Raw genomic sequence first — 9,278 nt, forward strand, 5'->3', positions numbered from 1 at the left:
ACACACAAAACCACACAGACACCCCAAACACACAGCCAGCCCCAAAACCACACAAACAGCCCCAAAACCACTCAGACACCCCCAAAACCACACAGACACCCCAAAAACACTCAGACACCCCCAAAACCACACAGACACCCCCCAGCCTGTCAGGGTTTGCTGGTTGCACCCCCAGCTGCTTCCTCTGGGTTTTCTTTGTCCCAGCTGGAACCAGCAGCGGGGGGGCTGGAGGGGCAAAGATTCCCTGGGTGACCATTCCCTCTGCGGCCACACACGGACAGGGCACCCACCACCACCTCTGTCCTCCCGCAGGTCCGTGCTGAAGCCCAGCACGCTGCCGGACATCCAGGTGACGGACGCAGAGGCCGCGCCCAGCACGGAGACTCCCGGGAACGGCGCAGGTGAGCCGGGCTCGGATGCGCCTGGGCTCCGCTTTGATTTGAGAAAACAGGAACCAGGCTTGTCCTTAACTCCAGGCTCGGTTTCCCATCCTGCTCCAGTCAGGCCACTTCCAAAATTAATTCTTTTATTCAATCCTTTCTCGGATGGCCCAAAACTCAATGATCTTAAAGGTCTTTTCCCACCTCAGTGATTCCCTGATTCCCAAGGGGTTTTGCCCGCAGTGAGATGTGCTGGAGATGAGCTTGGAAAGAAATGGGGGGATGGAGCAGAGATCCCTCGTGGGAGCGCAGGGAAAAGGATGTCGGCGCTTCCCCTTCCCGGAGGCTCCGCGTTTCGGGAAGAAGAATGGGAGCATTGGGAAGCGCCGTTGCCATGGGGAAGTCAACACTGCTGCAAAGTGTTTGTGCCCTCCCTGGTTTTTCCTCTGCAGAGGGGGAAGAGCTCCGCCAGAGCTTCGTTAACCCCTTGTTCTAAGGAGCAGGGCACAGCTGTCCCACCCGGAATTCCCACAGGGAAAACCTGCTGGATGCATTTTGCTCGTTCAGCTGGGGCGTTTTACAGATGTTCTGGGCTTTTGGCGTGTTTTTTGGGGGTTGGGGGGATAAAGAAGGACCAGCTCATCCGTTTGAGAGGAGCTGGGTCCTTGCAAAACTTCATCCACGAACCCCCATCCGTGGTCCTCCAACTTTTTCCCTTTCTTTTTGCTCTCCCCACTCACACCACTTTTCCCCCTTTATTAAGTCTCTCGCAGGCAATCCCCACCCCAGGTCACCCCACCACGATTCCCCAGCAGCTCTCTCAGCCTTATGGCCTCAATCCTCTGCCAGCACATACAAAAAAAAAGCGCCTTTTATTGCATTTTCCCTAAAATCCAGTAAAAAACCAGCGCCCGGCATGGGCACAGAGCTCCTTGGGAGCACTCGGTCACCGCGTGTGCAGCTGGAGCAGCGCCTGCCGGAGATTTCTCCCTGCTGCAGACATGCTTTGAATTAAAACACCCAAAGCCGGAGCCTGAGAGGTTCATTAAAAATGGATGAAGAGCTGGTTTATAATAATCTGGATCCGGGCCAGTTTTCATGCAGAGATCTGAGGCTCTGCCCTCGTTTGCCTGTCCTCATTAAAGGGAAGGAGAACAGAGAAAGTTAAATTATGGAAAAGCGAGGGAAGATGCTCGAGTTCCCGGGAGAAGAGGTTTTATCCAGGTAGCAGCACGGATTTAGGCAGCTAATTCTGAATTAATGACCTTCCTCGGGAGCTGGGGGGAGAAGAAACCGGCTGCTGCGGTTTAAGTGGGGGGATTAAACGCGTCCTGGGAAGTTTGTAGGGGTGAGGAAGTTTGATCCTGGGGTGAGGATTTCTGCACCCACGTGGGGACTCCCAGTGGCTGTTTTGCAGCAGGAAGATTCTGGAATCAGGGAATCTCCTGAGTGGGAAGGGACCCACAGGGATCATCGACCCAACTCCCAGGACACGCCAGCAAATCCCACCCTGTGCATCCCTGCGAGCGTTGTCCGAGCGCTCCTGGAGCTCCGGAGGAGAACCTGGGCGGTTCCCCCTGCTCCCAGCGCCCATCCCCACGGTCCCACGGGTGTTTTGCAGCCCCCAGGCCGCCGGAGGAGGCCCCGCAGCTGATGCGGACCCGCAGCGATGTCGGCGTCCGGCACCGCGGCAGCGCCCGCACGCCCGGCGAGCAGCGGCGGCTGCGCCGGCACCGCTTCTCCATCAACGGCCACTTCTACAACCACAAGGTGAGCCCGGGCTCCGGGGGGATCCGGGGGGATCCGGGGGGATCCGGGGGGATCCGGGGAGGGCCCTCAACGGCGTTTGTGCCCCGCAGACCTCGGTGTTCACTCCCGCCTACGGCTCCGTCACCAACGTGCGCATCAACAGCACCATGACCACGCCGCAGGTGCTCAAACTGCTGCTCAACAAGTTCAAGGTACGGTCGGCAGCCCCGCAGGGCTCCTGGGCTGCTCTGAATGCAGAGTTCGTATTAAATGTGTAAAATCCGCATTCGTTTTATGCATATATAGATATATATATATGAATTTTTATATCATCTATATAACTTTTTATATTAGCTATATAAATTTCTATATATATATCTGAATTTTTACATTTTATATATAAATTTTATATTATATATATGAATATTTTATTATATCTATATCAAATATTTATATTATATGTATAAAATCTGCATTCAGTTTATATATATATTTATATGTTTATATATATATTTACATTTTATATATCTATGTATATATATATCTGAATTTCTATATTATATATAGAAATCTTTATATTATATATATAGAACCTATATATCATATGTATGAAATATGCATTCAGATTATATATATATATGAATCATTACATTACGTATAAATCTTTATATTAGATGTATAATATCTTTATATATATAAAATATATATAAAGATTATATATATTTTATATAATATATACTTTTCATATTATATATGTATGTATTTATATATAGTTTTAATATGTGTATATATTTATATTATATATCATATATATTATATATATATGATATAATATATATATTATATGTCATATATATAATATATATTATATATATTATATATTATATATATTATATACTTTTAAATATTTATATTTATATCTATATAAAATCTGCATTCAGATATGTGTGGTGTGTACTCTATACACATCATATATAAAAATATATAAATAGATTAGATATATCAGATTTTTATAAATTCGTATTTGAATATATATTTATAATGAATATTATACACGCAATTATAAAATATCATATTAAGTGTAATTTCATTAATGTGTTATATATTATATATAAATATATATAAATCATATCAATAAAATACGTGTGGATCTTAGTAAATATAATAAACACTACAGAAAATATGTGTTAATGCATACTTATAAATAAAGATGTTAGTGTGATATATAATATATACTAAATCTAATATCTAATATTATTAGAAGTATTATATATATGATTAAATGTAGACATTACACAATATTTTATCTAATACAAATAATACATATTTAATATATATAATGTAATATATAATGAATATGTATTATATATTCTATAGAGGAATAATTTATCATATCTATAAATACATTTAATGTATTTAATGATTCATTAATTGTATAGTTGTATGAATATTTGTATACCTTTGCACTTACACAGATCTGTAGTTACATATCCGTATCTCTGTATAAAATGCACCAGCCCGGTGAAATAATGGGATTTTGGGGTCGATTCCTGGGGCAGCCCAGGGCAGAACCCATCCCTTTAGCAGAGCTTTGTGTCTGCCCCCAGATCGAGAACTCCGCGGAGGAGTTTGCTCTGTACATGGTGCACACGAGCGGAGGTGAGTGCCCCAAATCACCCCGGGTGTGAGTGCCCCAAATCACCCTGGGAGTGAGTGCCCCAAATCACCCCGGGTGTGAGTGCCCCAAATTACCCCAGAGTGAGTGCCCCAAATCACCCCGGGAGTGAGTGCCCCAAACCACCCTGGACATGAGTGCCCCAAATTACCCTGGGTGTGAGAGTCCCAAACCCTCCTGGATGTGAGGGCCCCAGATTATCCTGGATGAGTGACCCAAGCCCCCCCCGCAATGGGGGGGGGGGCCAAGCGCCCCGGGGGGGGGGGGGCCCCAAACCCCCCCAGCAATGAGTGAGTGCCCCAAACCCCACCCGGGAGTGCCCCAAACCCCACCCGGGAGTGCCCCAAAGCCCCTCGGCGCTGCCGCCTCGGCCCCGGCGCCGCCCGGGCACTGCCGGGCCCGACCCCGCGGTTCTGGCGTTGCAGAGAAGCAGAAGCTGCGCGGCAGCGACTTCCCCCTGCTCGCCCGCATCCTGCAGGGCCCCTGCGAGCAGGTGTCCAAGGTGTTCCTCATGGAGAAGGACCAGGTGGAAGAGGTCACCTACGACGTGAGTGTGCCCGCACGGGATGCGCGTCACCCTCGGGTGGCCTTGGAAAAACCGGGGGATCACCGGAGCATGGGATGGTTTGGGTTGGGAGGGACCTTAAATCCCATCCGGTGCCACCCCTGCCATGGGCAGGGACACCTCCCGCTGTCCCAGGCTGCTCCAAGCCCCATCCAACCTGGCCTGGGACACTGCCAGGGATCCAGGGGCAGCCCCAGCTGCTCTGGGAGTCCCATCCCAGCCCCTCCCGACCATCACAGGGAAGAATTTATCGCCAGCGAACAGATGCGTGCTGGAGCTGCAGGAATTGCTTTGCTCCTGGGTCTCTCCAGGAAAACTCCCGGTCCTACGGGAAAATCCTCGTTCTGTGCTCCAAGAGCAGCTCCCAGCCGGAGCCGACGCCCCCAGCCCGATTGTGCCATCCCGAATCTGATCACGGAAGAGCGATTTCAGCGCAGCCTTTGGCGTAATTGGTGTTTTTCCAGCCGGGAACGCGCCTCGGGTGGGAGCGGCTCCGTTGTGCCATCTGCCGGCTCGCCAGGCAGAAATCCCGGCTCCAACGAGGCGCTTTTGGGCTGAATTTGGGCTTAAGCAGCTCTGAGACTCCGGGGACGCTCGGACAGAGCCACCTCGCGCAGCCAGGGGGTGAATTAAAAGAAATAAACCTTAGGTGGATTTTTTCCCCCAATAATTATCCGGTGCTCGGCGTTTGCGCGAGCTGGCGGTCGCTCCGTGCAGAGGAAACGTCATTTTTTTAGGGTTTGCTGCAAAATTTTGGGATCCTTGATTTCCCCGGTTGAATCTAAGGAGAGGATGGGGGCAGTGGGGGTCAGTTCTTCACCCTCTTCATCATTTCCTGCTCTTCCTCTCCTGCCCAGGTCGCCCAGTACATCAAATTCGAGATGCCCATCCTCAGGAGCTTCATCCAGAAGCTGGAGGAGGAGGAGGACCGGGAAGTGAAGAAGCTGAAGCACAAGTATGTGGGGCTGGGAGCTCCAAGGGGGGATGCCAAGAGGGAAGGACATTCCGGGGGGGGCTGCTTTGGTCACAAATATTCATTGGCACAGCCCTGCATGCTGCAGGCTTTGCATTGCTCCAGGGTTTTCTTGGCCAGCTGGGCGCTGGAAAATCCCCTTTTCCTTGTCCTGTGCCTCCCCAGATACTCCATCCTGCGGCTGATGATCGAGCAGAGGCTGGAGGAGATCTCTGAGGGTCCGACGGCGATGTGAACGTCCGTGGGATGTGCTACACCAAATCCCAACCCCCCGCCGTTCCCAGTGTCCATCTGGATCGCTCCAGCTCCGAGCCAACCCCCCTCCCACGCCTTCATCCGCGCACAATCCTCGGGGGGCTCTTCCCAGGAAGGCTCTGGCTGGTGGCAGCTTCAGCCAAAACCTCAAATCCCCTGGAAAACACGGGGGAAAACCAGGAAAAATTTAAAAATTTAAAAAAAAAAAAAAAAAAAGAGGAAATCTGTGAGCAGCACAAAGCCGAGGACGGGGCTGAGCGAGGGCTGCCAGCGCTCCAGAGCTGGAGCTGGGGGCTCGGTTTGGAAGTGCCCAATGTGGCTCCCGGCTCAGTGGCAAGAGAGCACAAAAAAATTCCTCTTTTTCTTTTTTTTTTTTAGAGAAAAGCACATTCCTATTGCAATAATTCACAGGTGTCGGGAGGATTTTGTAAATCCAAAGGGTTGGCTGAGGTTTGGGGGGGTTTAACCCTGACCTGGGGGCTCACGGGTGGATTTCCAGCACAGGAGAAAATCCCATTTTTCCCAGCACGTTCCCCAAACCTGCATCTGGCGGCGCAGCCCCCTCCGCCCCCCGCTCTAATTTGCACTAATATTTAGGGATTTTTAAGGAAACCACGATGTCAAACCTCTCTGGTAGCTGTAAATGCCAAATAGCACTCGCAGGGATAGCTGAGGGCCTCGAGCGTCTCGAGGGATGCTGGATGGAAAGGGGGGGAAGGCAGGAGGAGGTGGGAGGCAGAAATAAAGAGGATTTTATTTTCCAAATCCCTTTTCCAGCGGTGCCAGCGCATTATCCTGGTGAAACCAGGACTGGACTGGCTCCATTACCACCATCAGCTGGAAAAACCTCTTTCCTCCCAGGCTAAACCAGCAATATCAATTTTATACCTCGATGTGAACTAAACCTCTGACTTTCTCCCTCCCTTTGAGTTTTTGCAATGCATCTTTGTAATTTTTTTTTTTTTTTAAATGTTAATGGTACCTTTTCCACCTTTAACTCATGTTCGGGAAAGTGTTGTACAGCGAGAGGAGCTTCTGATGTGTTTGAAGGATGATTGTGGCACTGCTGCGTGGATTAACAAGAAAATAAAATAAAATAAAATATGTAGCAACTTAATGCAGAATGAACCCCGTGCGTCAGAGCCTGGCTTGTCCAAAAGAAATCCCTTTTTGTGGATAGAAATGCCATGGAAATGGGCTCCATGGGAGCTGTGAGAGATGAGGGGAAAGAGTAAAACCTGCCTGAATCCCGGTGGAGAAGTTTCCCACGGAGAAACGCTCTTCCCTTACAGATTCACAGACTCACATCTAAATTGCTGGAGGATTTTGGGGGAATATCGGGCTGGTTTAGGGCTTATCCAGCCCTCGGGGGCTACTTATCCCCGGGCACCGCGGTCGGCAGGCTCCGTCCTCTGGCTGTTTCTCTCGCCGAAGGTAAAACCCCGCCGGTTTCGGCCTCCCGGAGGTGGAAGGCGTGCTGCCCGCAGGGTGTCCCGGCTGTGCTGTGTCCCTGGAGCCGGCTCAGCCAGCCCCCGCAGCCCCGTTATCCCTCCCCTGCAGGAGGGGGCAGGAGTGACGTTGGCCCCGCTGATCCCACCGGGAAAAGTCCGGAGCGAGCCGAGCCTGGCGGGCACAGACGGGAAGAGCCATCACCGGCCCCGGGCGCAAGGGTAAGGACAGCAGCCCTGGAGCTGTGGGGTGAAAAGGGAAGGAGCTGGGTGCAGAGCGAGGCGAAAAGCAGACGGGTTTGGCGCACAGCTGAGCTGGAGGTTGGGGTGGGGAGAGGAGCCCTGGGATGCTCCAGCGCTGGGATTTTCCCTGGCTGGTGATCCACAGGTTTGGGTGATGGTGGGGAAGTAGAGAGGGGGGAAAAACAGGAAGGGAAAAACCTTGTGGAGGAATTTTTGGTGGAATTTGCGGCCCAGTTTTGGGGTGTTTCCAGTGGTGGTGCAGCTGCCAACAGCTGGAAGGGGGACACTTCTCTGGGCTTTCTTTAAAATAACCCTGACAGCTGGAGGAGCAGGGCAGGGAAACGACGCAAATCAAATTAATCGAGCCCAATTTTCATTTTTGAAGCGCTGGGTTTGGAACGGGGGTCAGGCCTGGCACCTTCCAGCGGGGAGGGAATCGCTGACACAGGGATGCCGCGGCCGCGGCTGCCGGCCAGGGGGGCTCTGCTTTTTCAAAAGGCTTTTGTCAACACGGCCGCTGCTGTTTTGGGGATGATTTTGGGCCCACGATGGCTCAGCAGCTTCAGCACAATGAGTCTGTTTGCTCAGCCGCTGGCCGGAGGGGCTGCGGGGTGGGGGACGGGTGGGGGAATCTCATCCCCGTGCTCCTGAGCTTCGTATCGGGGTGCGGGGAATGAGAGGGGGAATTTGGGAAGCTGGGAGGGTTTGTTTGCACCACGACGGCCACTCTCCCCACTTATCAAAAGTATGGAATAAGGTAAAAATGTACAATAGTGCAGGAAATCAGAGAATCCTGGAATGGTGTGGTTGGGAGGGACCTCAAAGACCAGCCAGTCCAACCCCCTGTTATGGGCAGGGACACCTTCCACTGGAATGTATTAACCATGTATTTTCTACTTAAATCAACATCATATAAAAAATAGGTATATATATATATATATATATGTATAAATACATAAAAATATAATAAAATAACACTTAATAATATAATAATAATATATACATACTATATACATATATATACATATTATATACATATCTACATATATATTATAATAATATATACAATAATATATAACACACAACATTATCTATTATTATATATTACGTGTTTTCTATTAGAAATCATTGGTTATTGATCACATATTGTTATATATTCCATATTATATAAGTAGCAACCTAACAATAAATGAATATATAGATAAATGATAAAATACGTAATATATATAATTATATAATATGTAATATAAGATCATATATCATATATATCATATATCACATATCATATAAAAACAAATAGTATCATATTATATAATAATACATAGATAAATGATTAAATACATAATATGTAGAGATAATATATCAATAAATGATATAATATGTAATATATCTAGACAAAAGCCAGTGAGGTTAGCTCAGCTGGTGGCAGCGCGGTGCTGATAACACGAAGTTTGGGGGTTCGATCCCTCCACGTGCCACTCACAGAATCACAGAACGAACCAGGTCGGAAAAGACCTTGGAGATCACCAAGTCCAACCTGTGACCTAACACCTCCTCGTCAGCTAAACCGCTGGCGGGCTGGACTTGATCCTTGCGGGTCCCTTCCAACCCAGAGGATTCCGTGAGGTGAAATACATGAACAAAACGCACAGAGCCGCCCAGATCCGCGACTCCGTCAGAGTCCCGTTAGAGTTCCGCCAGCCCGGGGCCGGGATCGCCGCCCTCACCGTGCCCCGTTGTGCCCGTTCCGCAGGTGGGGCAGGATGCGGCCCCTGGACCACGCCTGGTGCTGGGTGGTGATGCTGCTGCTCGCCCTCTTCAGCGACGTGGCCGGCGGCCGCCGCGGGGCCGGCGGGAGGAGCGGCGGGGCCGGCGGGAGGAGCGGCGGGGCCGGGGGGCAACCGGGGGGCCTCCACCGCGTCGCCCGCCGACCCGCGGGCCCGGAGGACTTTGTCCGTGCGGGTCCCGTACTACACAGCACGGAATCCTC

At 49.9% G+C, this 9,278-nt stretch overlaps 2 protein-coding genes across 5 annotated transcripts in view; both read left to right on the forward strand.

Moving 5' to 3' along the window:
• The window catches only part of RASSF2 (Ras association domain family member 2), a 14,939-nt gene extending 8,214 nt beyond the window's left edge, over positions 1-6,725 (forward strand). For 3 of the 4 annotated variants that reach the window (XM_042023152.1, XM_042023149.1, XM_042023151.1), the window contains exons 6-13: positions 313-401; positions 2,002-2,150; positions 2,240-2,341; positions 3,737-3,788; positions 4,230-4,351; positions 4,609-4,814; positions 5,227-5,324; positions 5,508-6,725. In XM_042023152.1, coding sequence (XP_041879086.1) covers positions 313-401; positions 2,002-2,150; positions 2,240-2,341; positions 3,737-3,788; positions 4,230-4,351; positions 4,609-4,814; positions 5,227-5,308 — 802 coding nt within the window. In that variant the 3' untranslated portion in view covers positions 5,309-5,324; positions 5,508-6,725. The remainder of the gene's footprint in view (positions 1-312; positions 402-2,001; positions 2,151-2,239; positions 2,342-3,736; positions 3,789-4,229; positions 4,352-4,608; positions 4,815-5,226; positions 5,325-5,507) is intronic. The other variant, XM_042023153.1, reaches the window with a different exon arrangement.
• A 90-nt stretch (positions 6,726-6,815) lies between these two features.
• Positions 6,816-9,278, forward strand: part of LOC121662238 (translation initiation factor IF-2-like) — a 3,089-nt gene continuing 626 nt past the window's right edge. Inside the window, exons 1-2 of the mRNA XM_042023176.1 lie at positions 6,816-7,267; positions 9,042-9,255. Of these exons, the coding sequence (XP_041879110.1) occupies positions 6,816-7,267; positions 9,042-9,255 (666 nt within the window). The remainder of the gene's footprint in view (positions 7,268-9,041; positions 9,256-9,278) is intronic.

Source organism: Corvus kubaryi, unplaced genomic scaffold, assembly GCF_017639235.1.
Source record: "Corvus kubaryi isolate FWS band 111438036 unplaced genomic scaffold, C.kubaryi_AGA036_p1.0 37237, whole genome shotgun sequence".
NCBI classification, from domain to species: Eukaryota; Metazoa; Chordata; class Aves; order Passeriformes; family Corvidae; genus Corvus; species Corvus kubaryi.